Below are 13,783 nucleotides of genomic sequence, written 5' to 3'. Positions count from 1 at the left end.
GATGTAATGAGCTTGTAATTCTTCCTTTGTGCTAGTAAATTTGGTAGCGATTCCCTTCGTGGATGTAGGTCTAAGGACCGAACCACGTAAATCTTCTTGTGGTTGTGTTCTTGTGTTCTTGTTGCATCCTTTTTTTCCTTTCCTGTTTTATTTTCTTGTTTATTACTTGTTGCTGTCTCTGTCTCCCTTGGTATTCAAGATCTGAAGGCCTAGGGAAGAGAACAGCGAAGGGCTTTGCACATCTTGAAAAGCATCGAGAAGTCTCTCTGGAAGAAGAAATATTCCTGTATAAGCTTGCAGGTGGATTTCCAGACATAGAAGAGGATAAGGCACTGCAGCAAATTTCTTGGCATTCCCAACCGTAGCCTTTAAAGAAGTTTCAAGAAGGAATTTGATATTTTATTTTGCATTCCATTTCTTATTTCTTGGCATTCTTGACGGAGCAAGATTACAATAATTTGAAATCATAATCTTGCTGAAAAGATTTGTATAATACTATTAAATATCTTTTCTATCTAACTCAATCCATAAGGAGTTCTTCGCAACAGTGAGGTTGTAGGTGTTTGGCGGAGCGGATTTCACAACAAATAGCAAATAATTAGATTATCAGGCGTTTTGGATACCCAAGGCCTCTGTTAGCGAGAAAAAGACATGAAAAAGTGCAACAACAATTAGAGATAGCTGGGAAAGCAAATCAGATATCACAGAGTACGAAGACCTTCAAAAATCCCATCTTCCCGCTCCACTTAAAGCAAAACAGATGGCAAATGGTAATTAAGAATCTGCAGGACTTAAGCACCTGCAGGAAGATGAATTACATCAAGTTTAATGCTGAAGTTGGATCAAATTGTCCTGCAAATTGATCTACACTAGAGCAAGCAACTTGATGAAGCACAAAAGCAAGAATCTAAAAATATGAAGCACAAGCATTTAGATGTTATACTTCCTTAAGCTCATGGTAAAAAGCTTATTCCACATTACTTCCTTCAATGAAGCACAAGAGCAGGAATCTAAAAATAAAACAAAGGAAGATAGGCAAACATGTCACTAAATTCTATAGAGTCAAAAAGCATTTATAAATTTGGCTATAGTTGTAATATCTCAATCAGTCCGGTGAGGAACAAATGCATGTACTGCTAACTAAGATAAATATAACTAAAAAATGCAATGCAATAATAGATTCTCTCCATCCTGAAATGAATAAGAGAGAGACACACCTTAGCCTCAGAGCACAAAGCCTGTATAACTCTTGTTGCCTTCTGAAATTCTTTGAACTAGACAATCATGACCTCCACTTAGGAGATCGTTAAATTTTAAGAACATTTACATACATTCCACTTAAATTCTTATGCATACATAACACCTAAACATTGCTACTTACAAAACTAGCACTGTAATGAATCAAGCTATTTCAAAGTTCCTAATCAATCATCTATTGAGTCATCGGCCAATGGCCTCCATCCCATCAACAACAAATCAAATAAACTTTTTTGTTGAAACCATCCAATATAAAGCAACCCAACAATATGAAATGGTACAATTTAAAGTATCTACACCTTCTAAATGGATTGAAATTTTACATTTTAAGGCCATTTACAAACATAACACACAATTCTTATGAATTTACATATAAACTTTCCTATCTACACACATGACACACAAACCATTAATATCACATAAAAAAAATAACTCTATTACCACTTTTTTAATTTGAAATATACATTTTCATGCATTGGTTTAATGGACTAATGGGCTATGCATGTAAAGATGAAAGTTTAGCATGAGATATGTAAATATATAAGAATTGTGTGCTACATATATAAATTTCCCAACATTTTATTCTGTCCTTTTAAGCATACTTCAAGTTCACCATGAGACAACAACTCCTTAAGAACCCAAGGAGGGCAAATTCACCATCCATCAAAGCTACCTAGAGCCACCGCAAAATATAAAATCATCTTTGCCGTCAACTATCTTAAGTTTGATGATGAATTACCATCATAAATTAGAAGGCCAAAGTAGTGAGGAATCACACAAAGCCAAAATAATAGAAAGATAGTATTTCATCAAAGAATAATATAATTCGAATGCTCCTACCTCCCCTTACACCTTATAATCAGCTATTCCCATTGATTAAGAGTGCATGTTTCAAAATTTTGCTGTCTAAGCTTCAGTTACAGTAGGATAATAAACAAAGCTCAAAATTTCAGAAGCAATTTAGCTAACATGAAAGAATATTTCAAAAAAGTGCTCTTGTGGATCAATTAGTAATTCCATTTAGAGGAAGAATAGAACAGTTACTATCCGTTCATCTCAGCTCTTATATGTATCCTGAAACAAAAATATATAAATAACAAAAATATATAAATAACATATATATAAATAACATAAATGAACTGAGGGAATGAGAAACGATACCAAAAATACAATCCATTTGTGATCGAGATCAAACAAATCTCATTTTCGACTTCGATTTCTTAACAAAGCTCAGCCTCAGCTTCTTCAGACGTTTCCTCTTCCTTGTCGTATTCTCGACCCCCTTTTCTTCTCCCGGTTTCGTCCAAAACAAACCAAGTTCTTCGTGAACGAACCCTCGACATTCTTCATCTTCGAAGGCAAGGAAGGGGCTTCGGCTCTGTATGCTGCAATCTACTCTTTACTTTTTCGGAAGGCGGAAGAGGGCGGGGGTATTACCGAACGTTCTCAAAAGAACGCGGGAAGCGAAAGTTGGGCCACGGGGTCGATCCCGCGGCTGGCTTTCCGCTCGGCCACAGGAAAAGTTTACGGTCTGGGGGTAACCTTAGTCTCTGATTTAAATAATATAAAAATAAAAATAGGACACATGTGCCTTGAATTAATATATTAAATTTTTTAAAAAAATATATTTTTTAAATATCTATCATTTATTTTTTATAAGAAAAAAAAAAGTAATAATTTATATTTTATTTAAATGTTGAACATCTATATTTGTTCTGCTTATTCATCCTGCCGACGAGCTCAAACTATTTGCCAATCACTCATCTGGGATGTTGTTTCTCGTCATGGGCTTATTTATTTTTGAAAGATAATACTATTAAATTTATTATTTCTTTTTATTATTATTATTCGTATTTTATTATATATATATTTATTTGTGTGTGTGTGTTGAATTATAAATTGTCTTTATGAAATACACATCTCGAGAGTTAGAGTTGGGAGGAGGAGAAGAGAGAGAAGAAAAGCGGTAAAAAAATTTCAGTAAAGAGACCGAGAAAAAGTCTGTAGATTGGGATCTCTTAATTCATCTTTGCCCCCTATTGATAGAGGCATATTTATATAATTACAGAAATGATGTAACGGTTATAGGAAACCGCCCCTAAAGCAAATGTGATGATTTAATACTAAATTTGCATTGCAATTTGAATTGAATACGAACGTTTTCAACTGTTCTGCATATCTAGATTAGGTTGACTAGGGTGATCAATAACGTGATGATCACTCCTGTCGAGATAAAGTTAGTCGGCAGGTTAGTGGTGACCTGACCTCCTTGCAGGAAGTAGAGGTAATTGGGATTGCATGAATGGTTTGTCGACTGGATCTGTCAACATTGCGTGTCGGCTGACTCGATTGAGCAGTCGATCATCGGCTATCTAACGCAGACCATGCTCATTAAGTTTGAAGCTTCGATTGTCCGACTATCATCCTTGATCGCTTGATTTCTTTAAGATGATGCTCACAATTTTAATACATACAATATCTATATGATAGCTTGTCTACCGTTGATTGACCGCTATAATCACCTTTTAATATTTCTTCAATATTCTTGGTAGCACTAATCAAAGTCAGTTTTTTTTATTTGTACTTTATAATCTCATCTTATTTAGTTGAAAGAAAACCCTAACTTCAGAAAATTTCATGAACACAGTGGATTGCTCGGTCTGCATTAAGCCAAAGTTCATTTTCTTCTCATTAAACTTCTTGTATAAAAGCTCCAGTGTCTTTCGTATTTTGTTGTCACATGTTATACACAAGTTATCATAATAAATGCTCCCTAGATAACTCTTGCGTTTTCTTTATTTTTATTTTAAGTTTTTCTTACATCATACATACAACAGCATAGCGACGAGCTAGCAACGCCTAAGCCCATGAAAGACAAAGCCACATTGTCAAGTCTAGTTTCAAAACATGAGAGTACAACACTCTAGCGCCAGGAGTGCCCTAGCGCTCATTTGCAGCACTGCGGTGCCACTATTGCAGCTCACTGGTGCCAGTTACGTAAGTTTGGGCAGTTTTTCACTTGAAGTTTTGGTTTTGATGAAAGAAAGGTGAAGGATTTTGACTTTCTCTTATGCAAAAAAGAAAAGACGTGTGTTTTGAAATTTTGAAAATATTGAGAAGTTTGAGTGTGGTGTAATTTATCAATTTTCTTCATTTTCTTTATAATGAATTTCTTGGTTTGATGTGGCTGTGATTGCTCACGTTCTTGAGATTTTTCACATTTTCTTATTTTGAGCGATTATGTTTAATGTTTTACTTCGAATCTCTCGGATATTGTTCTGTCATTTACATATCGACACCTTAATTTTGCATGAAAAAAGTATTTCACATTTTAAAAGTTAAAACAACGATATTTTTTTATGTGCAATGAAAGATTTGTATAACAAAAATATAAAAATAAAAGCTTAGATGTTACACATCTAAATGGATAGGAATTGTATGGTATTCAAGTAAATGACCCTAAACTTTATTTACCATTGGTGCACAATTTGTTGTGCCCCATTAGATTTGAAGAAAGAAATGGTCTCCCTTACTAAGAGAAGTTTGAGAATAAGGGCTCTGGTCATCGCACGTGCGAGTAATGCAAGGATGACTCAACTAAATGCATCTGAATTCGAACAAATGTTACGTATGTTTATATGCATGTACGTCAACGACTGAAATTCATGAAGCAACAAAAAAAAAAAAGAAAGCGGTCGTGCATCTACGCGTTCTCTGTTTATACGAAGAGCATACGTAATATTTCTTCTCTGAAATCAAATTAATATTTTTTAATTGGATCCATTTCATCAAATTATATGTAAATTTTCTTAGAATGGAGTAAATCCACATTAAAAAAAAAATAAGTTTTCGAACTCAATTTTGAGTGCATTTCGGATGCCAAAAATTATGCATAAATTCATACTTAATCGAATTTATTTTCTAAACCATAAGTTTGAAAGCCTACCCATCTTCGTCGCATATGCAACACTACCATCAATTATCTCCTCCATACTATACTTATATTTGAAACCAAGGTCCAATAACTTTGTAGAATTGCATGGAATACCAATTTTTCCACCTTCAACCCTGAAATGTATTGATGCAAAAGTTAATTTTACAAATATACCGTAAGTGCTATATTGGGTTAATCATATATTGATACTAGATTATAAGAAATAAAATATAGTAAGTAATTTAAATAAAACTTCCACCCTACTTACTCTTTGAGTACTTGAGCATGAGGAAACTTGAGCTCGTAGTAGTCAACAATCTCCTGCATGACTGGCCAGTGGCTAACACACAGAAATCTATTAGAATTTAATTCATTTTCCATGCAGAAAATATGAGCCTCACAAACATCATCGATGTGAACCAAAGGTATTGAGCCCAACGTTTCCTGCAACAGTTTCAACATCTTATATTGACGCTTATGGTCACAACTCAAGGGAGAGATGATAGCAGTAACACTGCCAGGCAGATATTGTAGAATTCCATCCCCTCCAACAAGGGCACAAACCAAGCTCACCACTTCCATTCTTCTTTTCTCGCTTTTTGTGTGATAGGCCAAGAATTCCTTCTCTGTTATTGTCTTTGACCTAATGTAATCCTATGTAAAACATTTATCATCATCATAATCCTATACAAGTTTTTACTGTATAAGTTAGATTAGTTGAAAATGGCCTTAGTTGGGAAGTTCATGAACATATGACATTTTCAATCGATCAACAATATCCTCTTTTCAAGCACTATAATTTTTTAATGTTTCTTAATATCTTTGCACAACACATTATACTCTTAAATATGTCTTCAATTATAAATTTCAAAGCCATCTTTCAAAAGAAATCAATTATTGTTCAAGGCTCTTTGATAAATTATCAAAATGATCTTTCAACTTTAAATTTTCAAGAGAATCCAATTGTTGTTATTTGGATTGTTTTTTCATTTGAGAGTCCAATTATTTGAAAAATTCATATTGGACTCATTATGAAATTATCAAAATGATCTTTCAACTTTAAATTTTCAATAGAATCCAATTGTTGTTATTTGGATTGTATTTTCATTTGAGAGTCCAATTATTTTAAAAATTCATATTGGACTCATTAGGGTTATTATATGCAACCATTTCAATTGATCTCTTGTTAAGATTTAAGCTGAAAAATTTGAATGTTGCATTTGATGTAATTATTCAGAATTTTGCTGGTGAACAACTTCTTTCAATTGATGAATAAAATACTCCTTGATATGCAACATAATTAATTACATTGTTGATGGAATCATTTTTATGATCTGTCATTTAAATCAAACGAAGAAACTTGTTTCAGATACTAGATTCTATTTTTGGGATGAACCTTACCATATTAGGAAATACAAGTATCAAATCATTAGAAGATATGTACCCTTAAAGGATTAGAAAAATTCATTAGACTTTTCTCTTATTGAGATTTTGGAGGTTTTAAAACCTTTGTTAAGATTTTAAATTTATAATTCTATTGGCTTACATTTTTTAAGGAAGTTTATATCAAAAGTTGTGAAAGATGTCACGGGTGTAGGAAATAATTCTAAGGGATATGAAATGGTCACCAATTATTTTTTAAAAGTAGAAATATTTGATATTTGGGATATAGAATTCATGGGATCTTTGGTATCATCTTTAAGAAATCAGTGCAATTTAATAGGTTTGGATTATCTATCAAAGTGGATTGAGGTAGTAGCTCTATTGAAGTGTATCCACAAAGTACTCAAAATTTTTTTATAAAATATTTTTTAAATAGATTTAGAACACATGTGATTATTATTAGTGATGGAGGGAGTCATTTCAATACTAAAAATATTGAGATATTGATTATAAAATATGGGATAAATAATAAAATTTACATTACAAATCATCCTCAGATTAATGATTTAGTAAATGTTTCAAATAGAGAGATTAAAAAGATTCAATAAAAAAACTATTAACCCTAGCAGGAAATATCGACCCCTTCAATTAAATGATGCACTGTAGGGCCAATATAATCGTACTTAAGACTCTCATAAGTATGTCATCCTATAATTTAATTTTTAGAAAAGTCTGTCATTTATACATTGAATTAGAACATAAAGCTTATTGAACAATTAAGAATTTTAATTAGAATATCCAAGATTTGGTAAACAAATATTTATTACAGTTAAATGAATTAGAAGAAATTTGAAGTAAAGCTCACGAGAATGCCAAAATCTATAAAGAGCCTAAAAAAAGTGGCATGGTCAGAAGCTTATTAGAAAAGAATTTCAACCTAGATAGAAAGTATTTTTGTATAATTCATGATTGAAATTATTAATAGGGAAGTTAAAGTCTAAGTTGTTTAGTAAATTCACTATAGTAAAGGTATACCTAATTGGAGCGATTGACATTGATAACAGATGCGTGCTCAAAAATTCACAACACTAGAGTAGCAAATTATCATCTTAGCATGGTATGAAGCTTCAACGCACACTCATAAAAGAGAAAACAAATAATAATAACGCAAGAAGTTTTTATGTGGAGAACTCGAAAAGGAAAAACCACAGGGCCTAATTTAGCAGAGGGGTTTCAATATAAAAAGTTGATTACATTTGCAACCACTTGTCTTACAGGCTAGAAAGAGTTACTAGGTTTCCCAAGTTACAACATTGACTGGTGACGATTGATAGTGATTAGCAGCGTCCGGTCGGTGGTGGTCAACGGTGGTTGGTGGTGATCGACAATGGCGGTGGTGATCGACGGCGATTAGTGGTGATTGACGGCGACCGGGGGTGATTGACGGCAGTCCGTAGTGATCAATGGTAGTTGGCAGGGATTGATGGTGGACATCAACGGTCGACAGCAAATGGCAGTGGTCGAAGGCGGTCGACAGCCAACAACGACGATTGACGGTAGGTCTGCGACAGTGGTCGAAGACGGCAAGGGCGCTTGAATTTGTTGGTGGTTGTCGACTACGGTAGGCGGTCGTCGATAGTGGTCTGTGGTGGTCGATGACAGTTGGCGGTGGTCGACGACTACAGGAGTTGTGCTACACCTTTGTTTCTTCTCAAAGATTCAAGTTCTTTCTCAAGCCTCAAGCCCTCCTCCCCCTCCACTTGTGAGAGGGGTGGGGCTCTATTTATATAGTTCTGGGTGTAATTAATTTAGAAATATGAATCACTTTGACCAGACAACTCTGTGGGCTTCCCTCGATTAACTGGTATTTGATGAATATTTGAGGTCTTACTGATGTCAGAATTAAGCGATCTTAGGCTTGTTTGATTCTTCTTGTCAAGACATTCGATTTGACTATAGACTCATCAGAATTAATATTTGTTTTATTTTCCAAATATGTCCAGAAAACTTCCAAAAGTGGTTTAATGGCTTCATCTAGGCTTGATTTGGTTCGGATTAGACCAATTTTGGTAACATTGGGTTCTTCTTGTCGATCCAGTCTGTTTAATTGTAAGTTTACTGAAATCGGAGTTCTGGATTAATTTTTAACGAGGTTTGACTATTTCTTGCTAAAAAACTTTCCTCAAGGTTCGTGTCGGATGATGGAGATTTGTTGGAGCTGTATCAGTAATAAAAAGATTTTGTATATTTAAAATTAACAGACAGAGATTAAAATCTTACCTAGGGGTGATAGGTGTGGTCCTAGAGCAATTATTAACTTAGGTCATCCTAATTGGGAATCCAACATTGTCTAGCTAAGAATATTAAACCAAACGTTTTTTGGGAGGCAACTCAAGTGTTATCTTATTATATTTGCTTATGTGATTACATGGATTGTGTCAGTTTTAAATATGTAAATATAATCGTTTGAATTGAATGTAGCAAGCATGCAACATACAACGAAGCCTAAATTTCTTGAATACTCTTACTCACATACAACGAAGCCTAAATTTCTTGAATACTCCGACTCATAATGCTTCAACAGAGACTCTTATATTCAAAATAGAGTATCAAGTCGAGCACGTCACAATCACGAGTAACCCTTGTTAGATATAAATGTTAGAATCACATGCATCATCAAGTTATTATAGGTTTAGGCCAACCAGCATATCAACTAATTCTAAATTCACAACTTTAATCAACATTCCCTCACACATTATATAAAAGATTTCTTAATGGCTACCAAACCCTAAACATAATTTAAAGTAGAAAACAATGTGCTAATGACAAAACACAATGAAAAATATGTGGGATATGAAGACATTAACCTGAGAGAATTCTTCCTCATTAGCAAAAGGACATTGGAGGGGAGTCCAACAAGATTCATCTAGACTGCTCTTAAAGCTAAAATCATCTTCCTTCCTTGGAGAAGCAGACATGACAGAAGCTGTGTATATAACTCGCTTTACTGTCTTGGATCTCTCACAAGCACTGATTATGTTGTGCAGGGCAGCTAATGAAGCCTCTGTTGTGTTCTTATACTGCATCAAAGTAAGAAAATCTATTAGATATATATCCCACATTATATATATATATATATATATATATAGAGAGAGAGAGAGAGAGAGAGAGAGGGAGAGATAACTCTAAAAATAGAGTCTGCAGGTCATTCTAGATATTAAAATATAGAGAAATTTACATACCTGACATCTAAATTATCATATTTCCATTTATTACACTTTGGTGTACGAAATCTATCATGAAAAGAACTGTTACAATTTGTGTGCTATGCATGTAAGAATGAAAGGTTAGGTGTTGGATATGCAAATACGTAAGACTTGCATGATTTGTATGGAAGAGCTTGCGTTAGGAGTCCAATGGTGGGGTACCATGTGTCAAGCGGGCCCCACCGTAATACACTGGTATTGGTCAGTGTAAAGAATTGTGGGGTCAACTTGACACGTGACACCCTACCATTGCACTCTGAATGCATTCAGAATCCTAATGTAATATTTTTTCGGTTTGTATGTAAGTGTTTCATAAAATCTATGATGTAATAAGTCTCAATGGAAAAGATATCTGGCAATTTGAGGAAAGCAAAGTGCATTTTGGATAAAAATTTGATATTAATTAATGATCATTTAATTTTTCTGTATTATATTTGATTTATTTATTATTAAAATTTAGCAAGAAAAAAAGATTTTCTTACTTTATAATCATTTGAATTTAAGTATTTCAGATTTCAATTCTTTAAGAGTTCTTTTTTTTCATTTTGATTTTTAGTAAATCTCCTAAGTTATAAATTAATTAGAGCTAATTATTTAATTAAGAATATCAAATTTTATTGATTTAGTGATCAAATTAATTGAAATACAAAAATTAACATGCAACAATTGACAAAATTTAGTGGAGGTCAGACCCTCAGCTTTCCCTCACGATAAGTTCCAAATAATGTCAAACGAAGCTGACACTCATTCACATTGGTTCATCCTGTAACATAAAAATGACAAGGTTAACATTTTCTTTGGAAACTAAGCTACTGAAAAACTCAAGACTCCTTTAAAGGCGAACGGGGCTCTCAAGCCGGGATGTCTGGCGGAATACTTGGCCTCCTGCGCTTCCATGGACATCCCTCCTGTCCTTATCTCCACCCGCGAGCCAATTGATTTCCTAAAAAAGGGTAGCATCCCAAACCGCATTCTTTGATGAACTAGTCTTTTGTGTAGTCGGTGCAACAACAATTTCACCAGCATAACGAAATTCTAGACAGCCCTTCCCGACAAGCTTAATAATTTCTTATCCCGCATTCAGCCTTGTTTTATCCATCTCCACCCGAGATGGCTAGCCCTGCCGCATGTGTATGAAATCAGATAGGTCAGGCAGAGGAGACATGAAATCTTTCTATATCAGCGGTAGTACTCCTGGAATGTAGGGGACAGTTCTCTAAACGTCGACCCTGCATTTCCATTCCAAGCAGGCTAGCTGGTCTAATCAAACCCAAGGCAAAAGAACAGACGCATCACATATTTTATTAATTCATTTAAAAGAACAGACGCATCACAAATTATTTGAAGTAATAACATTTTTAAGAAATATATGACAATTTCTCATATTATGAAACGATTACAATTTTCCTTTTAGCGATGACAGCATTATCCTTCTGTCTAAATGAGAGGAAACAGGAAACAAATAAAGAAAAAGGAGTAAAATCTAGCCCTTTCGTAATAATCGAAGATGTGGTCATCAAGGAAGTCGAATCATTGAATCATTTATTAAGATTAAATATAATCTATTTTTGCATTAAATTCTTTTATTTTCATTGCAGTGTGGCCTTCAAGAAGTACGAGAATGATGAATTAAAATCTGCACATAAAAAATGTAGTAGCACATATCTCGAAAAGATCTAACAATTCAGAAGGGAATAATGCGGCTTTGACTGGTCCGCTGTCGAAAGACCATGGAGCCCACTCGACCATCTGAACGAAGTTATCTAAGGTAAGGCAGTCAGGCTAAAACTGACCGGGTCATGAAGCTTACAAAAAGATGACCAAATAACCCAAATTCGAGTCATTGGGCCAGAAAAGAGACGAAAGAATATCTGAGCCAATTGTTGCAGGGCAAACGACCCTATCCGATAACCTACCTTCTATTAGAACCGATCCAATGGAAGATTCAATTTCGCAACATCTGAAAACCGACCCCACCCAAGGACACTCAAAATACTCCTCACGAGCAATCAAGAATCGAGAGTTGGGTCATATCAGCCGTCTAACCCATACCTATCAAACTGAGTCGATCGATCTAATCTTATCAACTCGAGGCCAGAAATCCCAAGTAACAAGCCCCCACATGTAAAATACTAAGAATATTTCAGCACCAGCCTTTTAAACCACAGACATAAATATGATAAAAGAATCACAGTTTCCTCTCATTTATAAATAAGAGAATTATTTTATGAATATAACCTCACATACCAGTATTTAATAGCAAAAGAAAATATTTGAAAATAAATAGTTTTATGTATTAAAAAGGAAAAAAAAAAAATGTATTTAATAGCAAAAGAAAATATTTGAAAATAAATGGTTTTATGTATTAAAAAGGAAAAAAAAAAAATAATAACAGCAACAAAAAACAGGGGAGGGAGGAGAAGGAGAAGAAGAAACAATGCCTGAGAATTAGGGTTATGCAGCAAAGGCGTGGCGACGAGGAGTACAAAATCGCATCCATTGACAGCCAAATCAAACTTATCCGCATCATACAAGTCTGCCTCAAATAATCTCAGCCGTTCATCCGCACCCTCCTGTTTCTTCAACATCTCCACTTTCGATTCATCACCTAACATATATTCCCCCCAAAAAAATCTAAAATAAATAAAAAAAGCTTCTTTTGAATTAAAATAATACACACACGCAGAAGAAAAATATTACCTAAATTCCTGAGAGTAGCATGAACGACATAACCCCTCTGCAAAAGCTTGCGGACGAGCCATGAACCGATATAGCCTGCAGCTCCAGTAACGCACACAGTCTTTTTATTGGAAGAGATAATTTAGTCATTCACTTGGTTATTCAAAACATTCATTCACACAATAAATGATAAGCATCCTTCAACAATATTAATCTATGAAGATCAAGCAACGACGAAAACTATAAAAGCTGCATTGTCTCACACCCAACGATGATTATGCCAATGACATATCTCGAAGAAAACTCATTCGAAATTGCATTGCATCAATAATAATAAGATAATACAAATATTATTTCACATCCATTAGCAAAGCTTGTGAATAGAAAGTAGAGTATTATGAAGGATGACATTGGACTAAAGGACCTAGCCAATATGCGATCAAAGTGTATTTCTAATGCAAGTAAGAAGTTCATTATTCAGATATGAAAATTATATCTAAATTAAATCTACTACAAGTTGGATTGTTTAATATTTTAGTAATGCTAGTTTTATCGAAGATCATTATTGGTCGAATATTTATTCTCAATCCATTAGGACGACTCCCTATAATATCGTATGTTATTGTAGCTACACTGTCTTCGAAGTGAAAGTGAATAAAAGATATGCTAAATGCGATCCTTTCATTCCAGCGCGTCAGGTGAGCCAGTTTACTACCTTCAATGTCCACATGGAGTAAGAGATAACATTGATTGGGCGGTTATCATTTCGAGTAAACCGAAAGCCACTATTAATATTGAGAAGAACATTGAACCCGCCCATCAAGAAAATCAAATGACATGTTTCTATTTTCCACTTCTTGCAATAAATGAAGAGCTCAATCTAGAGGTTGCTAGTGACGAATACAAAGAAATTAATCTCTATGATACGTATAACTCCAACAATGCGTTTGAAGAAGAGATCATGACAACATCCTACAGACACCTTTCAGACGATGCTGAGTAAGATGAGTAAGTTTGTTGTACCTTTCATTGAATTTCAAATTTATGTTTATTGCATAGTTTTGCGCTTTCTGTTTTAGTTGTTATATATTGCACTTTACAGTTTCAACACCAACTCCCACCCACGCCTTTACCCCAACCACCACCCTCGTCACCACCTCAACCCCCACCTCCGCCCCCACCTACGCCCTCACCCCCACATTAACTCCCGCCACGCCTTAACCTCGACACGCACTCCCACCCCCGCCTTAACCTCGACCCCCAC

The 13,783-nt window shown here is 34.6% G+C and overlaps 1 protein-coding gene across 1 annotated transcript; it reads right to left on the bottom strand.

The window, feature by feature from the left end:
* Window positions 1-5,171: 5,171 nt before the first annotated feature.
* LOC110022258 (putative anthocyanidin reductase) lies at window positions 5,172-13,339 on the bottom strand. The gene is made up of 6 exons (XM_020721104.1): window positions 13,235-13,339; window positions 12,541-12,640; window positions 12,282-12,448; window positions 9,442-9,654; window positions 5,460-5,845; window positions 5,172-5,325 (listed from the first exon to the last, which is right to left on the bottom strand). Exons 1-6 carry the CDS (start codon window positions 13,337-13,339, stop codon window positions 5,172-5,174), a joined length of 1,125 nt encoding a protein of 374 aa, XP_020576763.1.
* Window positions 13,340-13,783: the final 444 nt, after the last annotated feature.

This window comes from Phalaenopsis equestris, unplaced genomic scaffold (assembly GCF_001263595.1).
Source record: "Phalaenopsis equestris unplaced genomic scaffold, ASM126359v1 Scaffold000180, whole genome shotgun sequence".
Lineage (NCBI taxonomy): Eukaryota > Viridiplantae > Streptophyta > Magnoliopsida > Asparagales > Orchidaceae > Phalaenopsis > Phalaenopsis equestris.
The sequence above is the reverse complement of the archived record's forward strand: the minus strand, read 5'-3'. Positions and strand labels throughout refer to the sequence as shown.

What these genes read in the sequence shown, in the direction of transcription:
- LOC110022258 (XM_020721104.1), bottom strand. Translation starts at nt 13,339, where the DNA reads ATGGGCGGGTTCAATGTTCTTCTCAATATTAATAGTGGCTTTCGGTTT. An exon ending in ACTCCATGTGGACATTGAAG is followed by an intron (nt 12,641 to 13,234) that starts GTAGTAAACTGG and finishes TCCAATAAAAAG; the next exon opens with ACTGTGTGCGTTACTGGAGC. An exon ending in ATGAGGAAGAATTCTCTCAG is followed by an intron (nt 5,846 to 9,441) that starts GTTAATGTCTTC and finishes TGTTTTACATAG; the next exon opens with GATTACATTAGGTCAAAGAC.